The sequence below is a fragment of the Suricata suricatta genome, chromosome X, assembly GCF_006229205.1.
Source record: "Suricata suricatta isolate VVHF042 chromosome X, meerkat_22Aug2017_6uvM2_HiC, whole genome shotgun sequence".
In the NCBI taxonomy this organism is placed as follows: Eukaryota; Metazoa; Chordata; class Mammalia; order Carnivora; family Herpestidae; genus Suricata; species Suricata suricatta.
The window spans coordinates 73,847,671-73,861,758 of NC_043717.1; the positions used below are offsets into that span (position 1 = coordinate 73,847,671).

Sequence of the window (14,088 nt, forward strand, 5' to 3'; positions counted from 1 at the left end):
CCCTCTCACATGCATAAATGAAAGATTGCACACAAAGAACTCACATCTTTTCAAGCTTCAATAGTAAATATTCTACTACTATGTATTAAATACTGCATGGTTTGCCCAAGCTAAGATGAAACCACATCATGAATCAATAAGCATTACATTGTATGTGTATATAATCATAAATGCTATTCTATGTTTGCTTTATCATTTACATCTTCTAATTTTTCTTTTTAAATATAAGACAATTTTCTTTGGCATTGCACATTATTTTATATTTGCATGATATTCTATTGTTGCAAATAATATCTTAATGAATATTCTTAGACATATCTGTGGACACATGTACAATTATTTATACTGTATAGATTCCTAAAAGTGAAGTGTCTGGGTCAAAAAATAAGTACACTTATATTTTTGTCTTTTAAAGTTTTTATATTAATAGTAACTAATACCCTTGATTTAAAAAAATCAAACAGTATGAACCAATATAAAATGAGAAGTCCTTTTTCTACACATTTACATACCTCAAATTCGTAGTTTTTCTACAAGGTAACTATTTTTAGTAGTCGTTCAGAAAAGACTTTTTATGCACATGTAAGCATGTATATATGATACGTATTTCATCAATTTTATTTTATTTTTAAAATATTTTTAATGTTTGTTTATTTTGGAGAGAGAGAGACAGACAGTGTGAATGGGGGAGGGGCAGAGAGAGCAAGAGACACAGAATCTGAAGGAGGCTTCAAGCTCCGAGCTGTCAGCACAGAGCCCAATGTGGGGTCGAACTCAGAGACTGATATCATGACCTGAGCCCAAGCTGGATGCTTCCCGACTGAGCCACCCAAGCTCAATGGTATTTCATCAATTTTAAGACTCAATTTGTTACATTCAAAATGTCTCGTATTGAAGTGCCTCTTAACAATGGAAAGCATCTTACAACTATAATTAGAAGCATTTTCTTCAATTGCTGATTCATGAAATGATGCTGCATCTTCCAAATGCAGGTATCTTATATTTTTAATGACAAACAAAAAAATCATACTATATATCTGCTCTGGACCTAGCTATCATAATTTAGTAAATTTTAGCAAACTCTCTTTATCAGCCCATGAATAAATGCCTCATTATTTTTCCCAATTATGTACTATTTTGTGTGGGGGTTAATCATAAATAGTTTAACCTATTATGAATATTGAATTGTTTCTATATCTTCATGATTACAAACATATATTGCTCTGAAGAGTCTTACTCACTTCTGACATACATATCTTAAGATTATTTAGTAAATATTACATAGGATAAATTCTGAGTGGAGTTGCAGGAAACCATCATATATATATGATATATATATATGCCTTTTACTGTTCATAGTTACTGACTAATTTTTCTCTTAAGTATCTCTACTCCTTTATGTTGTCTTAATCGGTGTAAGAAATTTTCTATTTTCTCTTCACTTTACAAATATTGGGTATTATCAATCATTCTAATTTTGTCAGTTTAAAAGGTGAAAAGTAGAGTATCATTGTTGAAATTTGAATTTTTCTAATTAGAAATGAGATTTATTATGCTTATATCTCTTCTACAAATTGTCTATTCATGCTCTTGCCTCATTTTTAGGAAGGAATTTTGTTGTGTATTTCCTATTGATTGATACAAGTAGTTTATAAAGATGTGTCCATTGTCTATTATATGTGTTGCAAATATTTTCTCCCAGTCATTTGTCTGTCTTATATAACCCAGTTTACTGTGCATTTATCATGTAGAGTTTAAATTTTTTACATAGGCAAATATTATACTCATTTATCCATTTATTCAAAAAATACCTATTGAGTGTATATGAAGTGCCAGGTACTGTTTTAGGTGCTGGAGATAGAAAATGAATGAAACAAACTCTGCCTGCATGGAGCTGATATCTAGTCAATAATCAAATCAGTTTATAGTGTGTTAGAAGGTATGGCAAAAGTTAAGTAAGGCTTGGGTATAGGAATTGCTGAAAATTGTTACATTTTGAAATAAAGTAGTAAGGGAAAGTTGCTCTGATAACCGTTGATCACATGACATGCAGTGAGGGAATGAGTCATTCAAAGACCCTGAGGTGGGAGTATACCTGACATATGTGAGGTACATAAATGTGGCTAGAGTGGATTAAGCAGACGGAGTGAGGTGAAACTAAATAGGTGATGAGATCAGGTTGGTAATGGGAGATAGATTATCTAGAGCCTTTTGGATCATAGTAAGGGATTTTACTCCGGAGTGAAATGGGGAGTGACTGGAAGGAGTAATATGATTGTACTTAATTTTTAAAATATATCATAGCTCCTAGTTTGGAACCAGATCATAGAGGAATAAGGATGAAAACAGTGAGACCAGTTATAACACTATTTAAGTGAGACAGACCTGAGATCTTCCTGGTTTGGATCCAGGTCAAACCAGAAAGATCTGCTTATAGAAATGAGAGGAGAGATAATAATGAAAAATAAGAGAGATATTATGGATGACTCTAAAGTTTTATTCCTGAGCTACTGGGACAATGGAGTTGTCACATACTGAAAGAGGAGAGATGTGGGAAAGCAGATTTAGTGGGAAAGATCAGAAGCATAATCTAATTGTTATAAAAACTTCTATATCCTAATATTATAAAAATAGACCATACTTTCATCTCAATAGATGCAGGAAAAGTATTTGACAAAATTTAACATCCATTTATGATAAAAACTTTAACAAAGTGGGTATAGAAGGAATGTACCTCAACACAAGGGTCATATATTAGAAGCCCACAGCTACCATCATACTCAATGGTGGAAAGCTGAAAATTTCTCCTCTAAGATTAGAAACAATACATGGATGCTCACTTTTGCCACTTTTATTCAACATGGCATTGGAAATCCTAGCTAGAGCAAATAAGCATGAAAAAGCAATGAAAGATATCCAAATTGGAAAGGAAGGAGTAAAAACTATCGCTATTTTCAGACAGATATATGTATACATATGTATGTATATTTATAATTTATACTTATATTTGTTAAAGACCCTAAAGTCTCTAACAAAAACTGTTAGAGCTAATAAACAAATCAGGAAAGTCACCAAGTTCATAATTGGCATTCAAAAATCTGTTGCATTTCTATATACTAAAAACAAACTATCAGAAAGAGAAATTAAGGAAACATTCCCATTTATGATTGCATTAAAAAGAATAAAACACTTATGAATAAATTTAGCCATTGAAATGAAAGACATATACTCTGAAAATGATGACGTTGATGAAAGATTGAAGACACAAATGTGAAGATATTCTACCTATGCTCATGGATTGGAATAATTAATATTGTTAAGATGTCCATATTACCCAAAGCAATATGCAGATTCATTGCAATCCTTATGAAAATACGAATGGTATTCTCAAAGAAATAAACAATCTTAAAATTTGTATGGAACCACAAAAGATTTTGAATAGCGAAAGCAATCTTGAGAAAAACAAAGCTGGAGATATCACACTCTCTGATTTCAAACTATATTACAAAGCTATAGTAATCCCAACAATATGGCATTGGCATGAAAACAAATACGTAGATCAGTGGAATAGAATAGAGAGCCCAGAAATAAACCCGTACAAATATAGTCAATTAATTTACAACAAAGGAAGCAAGAATATACAATGTATAAAACACAGTCATTTTAATAAATGGTGTTGGGAAAACCTACAGCCACAGACGAAAGAATGAAACTAGACTACTACTTTATACCATATGCAAAAATTAATTGAAAATGGGTTAAAGATTTAAATGTAAAACCTGAAACCATAAAGCTGCTAGAATAAAACAGGCAAGTTTCTTGACCTTCATCTTGGTTATGTGTTCCTAATTGTGTCTCCAAAAGCAAAGGCAACAAAACCTTAATAAACAATTAGGACTACATCAAACTGACCTGCACAGCAAAGGTAATCAACTGAAAAGACAACCTACTGAATGGGAGAAAATATTTGCAAGTCATATATCGATAAGGAGTTAATAATCAAAATATGCAAAGAACTCATATAGTTGATACTAAAAATAAAAAAGAATACAATTAAAAATTAGCAGAGCAACTGAATAGATATTTTTCCAAAGAAGGCATACTAATGACCAACAGGTACATGAAAAGGTACTTAAATCACTAATCATCAAGGAAATGCAAATGAAAACCACAATGATGGCTGCTGGTGGCTAAGTCTGCTGAGCAATCAGCTCTTGATCTCGGCTCACGTCATCATCTCATAATTAGGTTCTTGAGATCCAGCCCTGCATCACACTGATGCTGACTGCACAGAACCTGCTTGGGATTCTCTCTTTCCTGTCTTTCTGTCCTTTCTCTCTCTCTCTCTCTCTCTCTCTCTCTCAAAGTAAATAAATAAACTTAAGAGAACAAAATCAGATATCACTTCTCACCTGTTAAAATGGCTATTATCAAAAAGACACATTTTAGCAAGTGTTAGCAAAGATGGGGAGAAAAGTTGTACACTCTTAGTGAGACTGTAAATTGTTGCAATCACTATAAAAAGCATTATGGAGTTTCCTCAAAAAATAAATAAATAAAAGAAGTACCATGGGTATTTATATAAGAAAATGAAAACACTAATTTGAAAAGATATATCCATCCCCATGTTCGTTGAAGTATTATTTACTATGGCTGAGATGTGGAAACAAACCAAGTGTCCATTGGTATATGAATGGATAAAGAAAATATGGGATGTATATACAATGGGATATTATTGAGCCATATCAAAGGATGAAGTCTTGCCATTTGTGACAACATGGATGGTCCTTGAGGTCATTATGGTAAGTGAAATAAGTCAGAGAAAGACAAATACCCTATGATTTAACTTATATGTAGAATCTAAACTTAGGCATTTTTTTTTCAAAACGAGCTAATAGATACAGAGAACAAAGTTGTGGTTGCCAGAGATGGGGATGGAACATTGGAGGGTGGGTGAAATGGGTGAAGAAGGTTAAAAAGTTCAAAGTTATAGCTATAAAGTATATAAGTTACTGGGATGTAATGTACAACACAGTGGCTATAGTTAATAGTGTATTGTATATTGAACATTGCTAACAGAGTAAATTTTAAAAGTTTTTATCCCAAGAACAAAAAATTTTGTAACTATGGTGATGGATGTTAACTAGACTTTTTGTGGTGATCATTACACAATACAACAAATATCAAATTGTGTTGTACACCTGAAACTAATATAAAATTATATGTCAATTTTATCTAAATAAAAAAGAATTCTATCAAAGGGTGACATTTGAACAAATGTAGATATTTGTGGCTTAAGTCTAGTCGAGTCCTGTCTAAGTTTTGCTTCTCTTCTCAGAGTGATTTACAAGATTTCTGGCCAGTTTGTGGGTATTTTTGAAGCTCATTGTTTTCTCTGCAAGTTTGTGAATAGTGAAAATGTAGATAAAACTTAAACTAGCAACTTTTATTCCTTTTCAGAAGCACTGATGAAAAAAGCATTTAATTACTTTCCTTTTAGAATTTAAAGTAGGGTCATAGGGTGGTGAGAAGAATTGCAGGGGGCATCCAAGTGCTGGTTGAAATTATATATTGTGGAATATCACTTACTTTTTCATAAATCATCAGGAGCTGTGTACTGCCTTTCAGGTTTACCATTAGCAGACAATTGGAATATTCTTCTTGCTTTTTATTTTGATATATAAATGTCATTGGTTCATGAATTGCAAGAAGAATTATGGTAGTTTATTCAAAGCTTTTCGGTGTAAATACCTAAGATGGAACCAGTTCAATAAAAAATTTATTTATTTATTTATTTATTTTTGATAGACAGACAGAAACAGCGCTAACAGGGGTGAGTCAGAAAGAGAGGGAGACACAGAATATGAAGCAGGCTCCAGGCTCTGAGCTAGCTGTCAGCACAGAGCCCAAGGCAGGGCTTGAACCCACGAACTGTGAGATCATGACCTGAGCCGAAGCCGGACGCTTAACCGACCGAGCCACCCAGGCGCCCCTGAAAAATTTAATTGTATACTATTGTGTGTGTAAAAATGTGCTAGATATGTGATTTATAAAAGTTTAGATCAAAATGCATATATTCCCAGCCCAGTGGGATGTAAAGAGGAAAGGAAATAGTTGAAAAAGCTTTCACCATAATGCAGAATCATTTGAGTCACAAATGGATGATCTTAGTCACCTAGACAAGCATAAGCACTAAATGTAGAAGGAGGTATTCAGTAGAATGTTGAACACTGACACTTTGTTGGAGAGATCATGATCTTCATGAGCAGAGCAGTGGACACTGGTAGATTAATTAAAGCATGTTCTCATTTTTATTGGGGAAAACTTGTTTTAATTATGAAAGTGGATATGAATTCTAAGACTCTATTAGAAGAAAACATAATGCAAAAGTTCACTGGAACAAAAATGGTTACAGATGAGTTGTCTTTAACCACAGAGAAATGTTCAGTGTAGTTGAAGAGTCAAGAGATTCATATGTGAAGCCATTATTGATTTGACAGAATAAGAACCTACTCTACATTCTTAGCATGAGCTTTCTTTGTTCTGGAAAGCTTCATGGAACATATGGGATTTGAGATGTTCACTGAAGAATTGATAGATGTATGCATGTTAAGATTAAGTTTACTTTTTGCAGTAGAACCTACTGTAACTACAATTTGACATGCTTATTGTAAGCAGTGAATTCCATTGTAGCATGCTAAGGATAATGATCAAAGTTCAAATGAGACTATCTGGATCCAAATGCAGATTCCACAACTTATTAGTTGCAATACTGTAAAATGGGATAATGATAGTGTATTTCTAATATAGTCGTTAGGGATTAATGACAAAATTCATCTACATATTGTGGAAATAGCATGATCTCTGGAGTCTAACAGACCTTGGCTCAAATTCTAATTCTACCCCTTGCTAGAGATGTTAGGCCTTGATTTCTCCAAGATTCAGCTTTCTCATTTATAAATGGAGATGGTAAAGCCTAATTCAAAAAGCTGTTGTGATGATTAAACAAAGCATTTTCAAGTTAAATTTTTACCAGTGATTAAAGAAAGCACTTTCTGTAAAGCACTTCACAGAGTGACTGACATATAATAAAAGCTCTATAAATAATGTGTTGTTATACAATCTAAGTCATGTAGAGACTCAGTTTTATCTTCTTATTCATGGCTTTAGGGTGAACCTGGTCTGCCTGGATACCCAGGAAACCCTGGAATCAAAGGTTCTATGGGAGAAACTGGTTTGCCTGGATTACCAGGGACCCCTGGAGCAAAAGGACAACCAGGCCTTCCTGGATTTCCTGGTAATATACCTTTTCTTAAATGCTTCCTTATGTCCTTCCTTATTTAGTCTAGCCCATGTCACAGAGCAACTTCTTATTTAGCAAACTTCTTTTCTATTTCCCAATCAGACACTGACTAGGAACATAATCTTGAACTAGCTCTTTATCTTCTCTTTGCCCAAATTTCTTTCTGTATAAAATGAGAATGAGTATTACCAACTCAGCAGGACAATATCCTGTGAACAGAGAGACTGTTTGGTACAGCATTTTTCAATCTTTGACTGTTAGCGACAGTCAATTAAGAAGCTTGACTATTTTTGTCGGTGATTATAATGTACACTACCAAACCTTAGCCTGCTGCTGATTCTCTTGGAAAGTTGTGCTCAGGCACACCGTTGGGTTGCTCTTGGTAGAACAATTGTTCTACCAATGACTGAGTTAAGCAAGCACAGGGACTTAGCACTATAGTCAAGTAGGTAGCCTGAACTAGATTGCTATACTATCTGCTCTGTTTATGCTTGTATTTAATTTGTTCATTTTTTGTCTTTTGGATTTCACAGTGGCATGGATGGAGTGGGCCTTTGCTTATCTTTTCCTTAACCTTTTATTGAAGTATAATGTAGAGTAAAATATACAAGTCTATCAATGAGTTTTCACCGATATATGTATCTATATATATTTATACCTACCATACAGATCAAGATATACAATAGTTCCCTCACCCCTAAAGGTTACCCATGCCTTTTCACAGTGAAACCACCCTCACCAAGGTAACCACTGCTATGATTTCTATCACCATCAATTAATCTCACCTGTTTTTGAAATTCATATAAATGGAATCATACAGTATATATCCTTGTGTGTGGCTTCTGTCACTTATAAGATTAATTTATCTTGTTGCATGTGTCAGTAGTTTGTTTTTTTATAATTGTTCTGTAACAGCCCATTGAAGAAATATATAGTAATCAATTACCCATTCTCTTGTTGATGGACTTTAGGCTATTTCCAGTTTGGGACTATTAAAAAAGATGGCATTAACATTCTTTCACATGTCTTTTGTGGACATATATACTCATTTCTCTCATAAAGTAGGTAGACATTTAACTTTAATAGTTTTCCTACTACTAGGAAGGAAGTTTTAGCTGTTATTCCAAATGGTTTATAAATTACAGTCGCACCTGCAACATTTGAAATGTTCCTAGGTGGCTCCTCGTGGCTTGTTGTGCTTATATTATGGTTAGTACTTTGTATTGTGAAATGTCCAGTTGCCCATGTCCTTACCTCATTTGGTACTGTGTCTTTTTAATTTTAGCTATTCCAGTGGGTACCTAGAAGCGTCTCTTTTTTTCAACATTATATGTTCAAATTTATTTATTTTTTAATATAATTTATTGTCAGGTTAGCTAACATATATGAAAACAACTGATATCACTATATGTTGTACAAGGATCTAGAACAACTGGAATTCCCAGACATTGTTGTGTCAATGGTTTGGCAGGTTGTTTGTTTGTTTGTTTGTTTGTTTATAAGACACACCATACAGCTACTCTGACTCAGCAGTTCCATTCCTATCTAGGTATTTACCCAAGATAAATTAAGACAAGTCCACAAAAATACTGGTTCAGAAATATTCATAGCAGTGTTACTTCATAATAGGTAAAAACTGGAAGTAGACCAGGTTTCCATAAATAGATATTCATAATACCTAAAACCTGACAATGCCCCAAATATCTGACAGTAGATGAATGGATTAAAAAATTGATATATCCATACAATAGAATCCTACCAATTCTACTAATGTAATGTTGTAATGTTGTAATGTTGTGGTAATTATTTTTATTATGAATATATAATAATGCCACCCTTGGATAAATAAATTTGAAACTTAAAATTATTCTTAAAAATATTCAGCAAACATCAGCATCTTTCTTCTTTTTTCCCCTATTCGCTGTTTTTGTGCTAATACTATAAATTTTGAGTTTGAGTTGTAATTCTTAAAGGAGTACAGTTTTCTTTTATTATTAAATTGAACTCTTTACTTTAGGAACTCCAGGACTTCCTGGACCAAAAGGTATTACTGGTCCTTCTGGGAACCCTGGCCTTCCAGGAGAACCTGGTCCTGTAGGTAAGCAGGAAACCTAAGGATTTGTTCTGTAAAACTAAGGCTCATATTCATTTTGGGAAAGTCAAATAATTTCTGGGAGTTGTGAACATTTTTAAGACAAGGAAACATGGTGATCATTCATTTAGTACTACTCATTAGATACAAACTGAACAACTCTTAATAAAAGTTACTTAAAATTATTACTTTGGGACCTTATTTGGGGGACTCCCTTCAGGGAGAGTTATTTCAAGTATCCTGCAATAGTAGAAGCTCTGGTATTTTTTAGAATGGTGAGGTGTAGCACTATTGTTTGTTTGCTGAATTCTAAACCAAATCACTCCTCATGGCCCCATCTGAGGCCTATAATGCACCCCGTTCCAGCCCCCACACCTTGCTCTCCTTGATAGTCTAAAGCTAGATTAAAATGAGAAACTGATAACCCTCTCACATGCATAAATGAAAGGTTGCACACAAAGAACTCACATCTTTTCAAGCTTCATTAGTAAATATTCTGCTACTATGTATTAAATACTGCATGGTTTGCCCAAGCTAAGATGAAACCACATCATAAATCAATAAGCATTTTGCATTTTCTTTCATTATCTACTCGAAGTCATGCCGACTGCACCTCTAAACATTTCATTAAATCCAATTATACAGCAAACACTCCCAAAATAAACTTAGATTGGGTTATCATTTTTTTAAATATTTTTACATTGTAGTACTTGTTTTGCTTGTTGGTGGTGTTTGCTTATTTAATACATTCTGTCAAGGACAGAAAAAAAATAAATGATATGTGTAGCCGTCAGAAATCACCTTCTCAGGTACGCTCAAATTGTGCTTGGCAGAGTTACCGAAATTAAAAGATACGGATTATTTATCTAGATTTAACACTAAAAAAATGAGAAACTGAAAAAATTTGGGTGCTGAATGAATGATGTCTCTTCCTTATTCTCATTAGCTTTTAGTCTTTTGATATCTCTTTTTCACAAGATTTTGCAATTTAAAGGGATGCCTTGGAGGTACTTTGTAGTCATTTGGATAGCACTATTTGAAGCTGGTATGGAAAGAACGGGGAATATGGAAGGAAAAGTAATTGGGAAGATAGGTGCAACCTGCTGTGCTCTGTGCTTTAGGTGGTGGCGGTCGTCCTGGGCCACCAGGGCCTCCAGGTGAAAAAGGCAACCCCGGTCAAGATGGTATCCCTGGACCTGCTGGGCAGAAGGGTGAACCAGGTGCCATATTTTTTCATTGTTCCTAATTTTCTAATTTCTTCTTTGTCTTTTTGAACTTTTGTCCTTATTTGTCCACAATCAACTTATATCTTCTTTCATAACCTCTAAGCTACTACGTGCTTTCTCTTCCTAATTACTTTCTTGCACTTTGTACTGAGAATATTACTTTACACTTATCCATCAGGTTGCCTCCTTCTTATGAAAAACTCCATATCTTTTCTTGTCCAGGTTCATGTGAAGAAGTTACCCAGCTTTTTTCAACTTCTCTGGGTGACCTCATTTCACTATGCAATCTATTTTCCATGTATATATTTTACATATAATATATATAAAGATATACCTAACACTTATCACAAGTAGAATATATTTTATATAGTTTTTTCATGTTAGAATTGTGATTCCATGTTGGAAATGAATCTTCTGCACATTTCATATAAGATATGTAGTACCACTTAGTAAAAAATTGAATGGTCCTAAAGACTTTGTCCTTGTTTCATTTATTATCTATTTGAGGACTTTTGGTTTATTCTCTGACAGGTCAACCAGGCTTTGGAATCCCAGGACCCCCTGGACTCCCAGGACTTTCTGGTAAACTTTAATAAAACATGCTAAATCAGGCCATATAAAAAGAATATGGTCTAGCACATTTATTTTTCCATTTGCTGTTATAAAATGCACATACAACCCCAGAAAACTCAAAACTCAAGTTTATCTTTTCTTTTTTAATTTATTTTTGAAAGACGGAGAGATACAGTACAAGCAGGGGAGGGTCAGACAGAGAGAGAGGGAGATACAGAATCTGAAGCATGCTCCAGGTTCTGAGCTAGGTGTCAGCACAGAGCCCCACGTGGGGCTCGAACCCACAAACCGTAAGATCATGACCTGAGCCGAAGCCGGACACAACTGACGGAGCCACCCAGGCGCCCCTCAAGTTCTGTCTTAAAGCAGTTCTTAATTAACAATTTAGTATAAAGAGTTGTGCTATATAAAAATGCATTCTTTTTTAAATTTTTTATGTTTTTATTTATTATTGAGACAGATATAGAGCATGAGTGGGGGTGGGTCAGAGAGAGAGGGAGACACAGAATCTGAAGCGGGCTCCAGGCTCTAAGCTGTCAGCACAGAGCCCGGTGTGGGGCTCGAACCCACAAACCGTTGAGATCATGACCTGAGCTGAAGTCAGATGCTTAACTGGCTTAGCCACAGAGGCGCCCCTAAAAATGCATTCGTAAGGAAATTTACATATAGGTATTTCTTCATTACTTTCATAAACAACTGCTGAGGAAATGATAAAGCACATTTGTAGGAAGAGGTAGATTTCACTAAATGTTTTAAAAATCTTTCAGCCAGGGAGCACCTGGGTGGCTCAGTTGGTTAAACATCAGACTCTTGATTTTGGCTCAGTTCATGATCTCACGGTTCAGATCAAGACCCATGTGGGGTTCTGTGGTGACAGCCTGACAGCAAGGAGCCTTCTTGGGATTCTCTCTCCCTTTCTGTCTCTCTCTCTCTTGCAAAATAAATAAATAAACTTTAAAAAAAGGTCTTTCAACTGGGAAAAAAACCCCAACAACCACTCTTTTCTCCCCATGGAAACAAAACCAAGGTAATATAAGGAAACTATAGAAATATGTACCAATAATAAAAATTGAAAACTCCATATTAATATATACATCTTGCATTTTGAATGGGTGTGTACACATACACATCTACCTTCTTGTGCATGTTCTTACTCTCGTTGTAAGCACCAGATGGTTAAATGAATGACTGAATATGTGTACAGGTATGCCAGTTTATTTTCTGAAAGGACCTTTGGTTGTTCTCTGGGGGCTTTTATTTTTTAATTTTTTTAATGTTTTTATTTATTTTTTAGAGAAAGAGAGAGACAGCGTGAACAGGGGAGGGTCAGAGAGAGAAGGAGTCACAGAATCTGAAGACAGGCTCCAGGCTCCGAGCTAGCAGTCAGCACAGAGCCTGACGTGGGGCTCGAACCCACAAACCGTGAGATCATGACCTGAGCTGAAGTCGAACGCTTAACCAACCAAGCCACACAGGCACCCTTCTGGGGGCTTTTTTCAAACCACAGACATATGTCCTATAAATTCCTATATCCTTCCCATGATCCCAATGTGAAAATTATTACTTTAATGTGCCACTGTTATATCACTTTCAGGCATGTTGGGGGTGTATAAAAATGTTGAGAACAGTTTGTCTAGATTGGGATTCTAAATCTTGGATAGAATGTTCTTCAGAGACACATAGCAGCCACTAAAGATCCATGTCTTCATTAGTCTCAAAATTAGTCTCAAAATATTTGTTGAAGGAATTTCCTCCAGCCATCTATCTCTAACCTATTCATGCCAATACTTTAAACTTTTCTAGTTTTTTATTTTTTATTTTCTCACAGCTACTGGTCATGTGATCATTCCTCTGTGACCTAATACAAAGGTTATCTTTTGGGATCCAAGCTATATTTTTTTTATATTTCTATAATACTCTAATAAATATTTCTTGTAACATTAATATGTCTAATAAGAAGAATGGGATTTTTTGTATGGGTTAGGGATTTGGCAGGAGATAGAAATGACCCTAGCACATTCCATTACTTGTTCTAATAATGGAGGAGGGTACTTGTGGGGAAGAGCACTGGGTGTTATAGGGAAACCAATTTGACATAAACTATTTTTTAAAAAGGCAAAAAAAATAATTAAAAACCTTCAAAAGAAAAAAAGAATTAATAGATTTAGCCTTACAGGCAAGCCTAATACTCAGTATCATTTAATGTGTTCCCTAATGTCACTTTGCTTTCATAGGTCAAAAGGGTGATGAAGGATTACCTGGCATTCCAGGAAACCCTGGCCTTCCTGGTCCAAAGGGAGAACCAGGCTTTCAGGGTTTTCCTGGTGTGCAGGGTCCCCCAGGCCCTCCTGGTTCTCCAGGTCCAGCTCTGGAAGGCCCTAAAGGCAACCCTGGGCCCCAAGGTCCTCCTGGGAGACCAGGTATGTACATGAGTGGTGGGGGAATGGTCTATTTTTTAGTTAATTTATTTCATTTTGCTGGCAGGTTATTCAGTCTTTAAGACTTTAGATCCTATTACTTTAGATTCTATTAGATAATTTAGATACTATTAGATTCTTACTAGTAAATACTTTGGTTTATACCTCGCACCATCTATTTCTCTGTCATCGAATTATTCTTTTCAGTAATGCCTTTCATCATTTACTTAAAGTTAAACTAAAACAAACCAATGTGGATGAAAAAAGGAAATTGTGGATATATTAGTCTTTTTATTAAACATAAAATTATACTGATAACCTGGCAGCAAAATGCCATCTGCATATTTAATGTGAGCTTCTCTGCATGTCATCACAGAAATCATTTTAGTGATCACCCTATAGATGCTTGTGGTTCATATCAAAAGTGTTGCTATGGTTCTGTCATATGATCAGCAAATGTCACCAAGCACAATAAAA

At 34.8% G+C, this 14,088-nt stretch overlaps 1 protein-coding gene across 2 annotated transcripts in view; it reads left to right on the forward strand.

The window, feature by feature from the left end:
• Nucleotides 1-14,088, forward strand: part of COL4A5 (collagen type IV alpha 5 chain) — a 228,554-nt gene that overhangs the window by 182,768 nt on the left and 31,698 nt on the right. For both annotated transcript variants that reach the window (XM_029930017.1, XM_029930018.1), the window contains exons 37-41: nt 7,171-7,297; nt 9,321-9,401; nt 10,517-10,615; nt 11,153-11,203; nt 13,429-13,614. In XM_029930017.1, the coding sequence (XP_029785877.1) occupies nt 7,171-7,297; nt 9,321-9,401; nt 10,517-10,615; nt 11,153-11,203; nt 13,429-13,614 (544 nt within the window). The remainder of the gene's footprint in view (nt 1-7,170; nt 7,298-9,320; nt 9,402-10,516; nt 10,616-11,152; nt 11,204-13,428; nt 13,615-14,088) is intronic.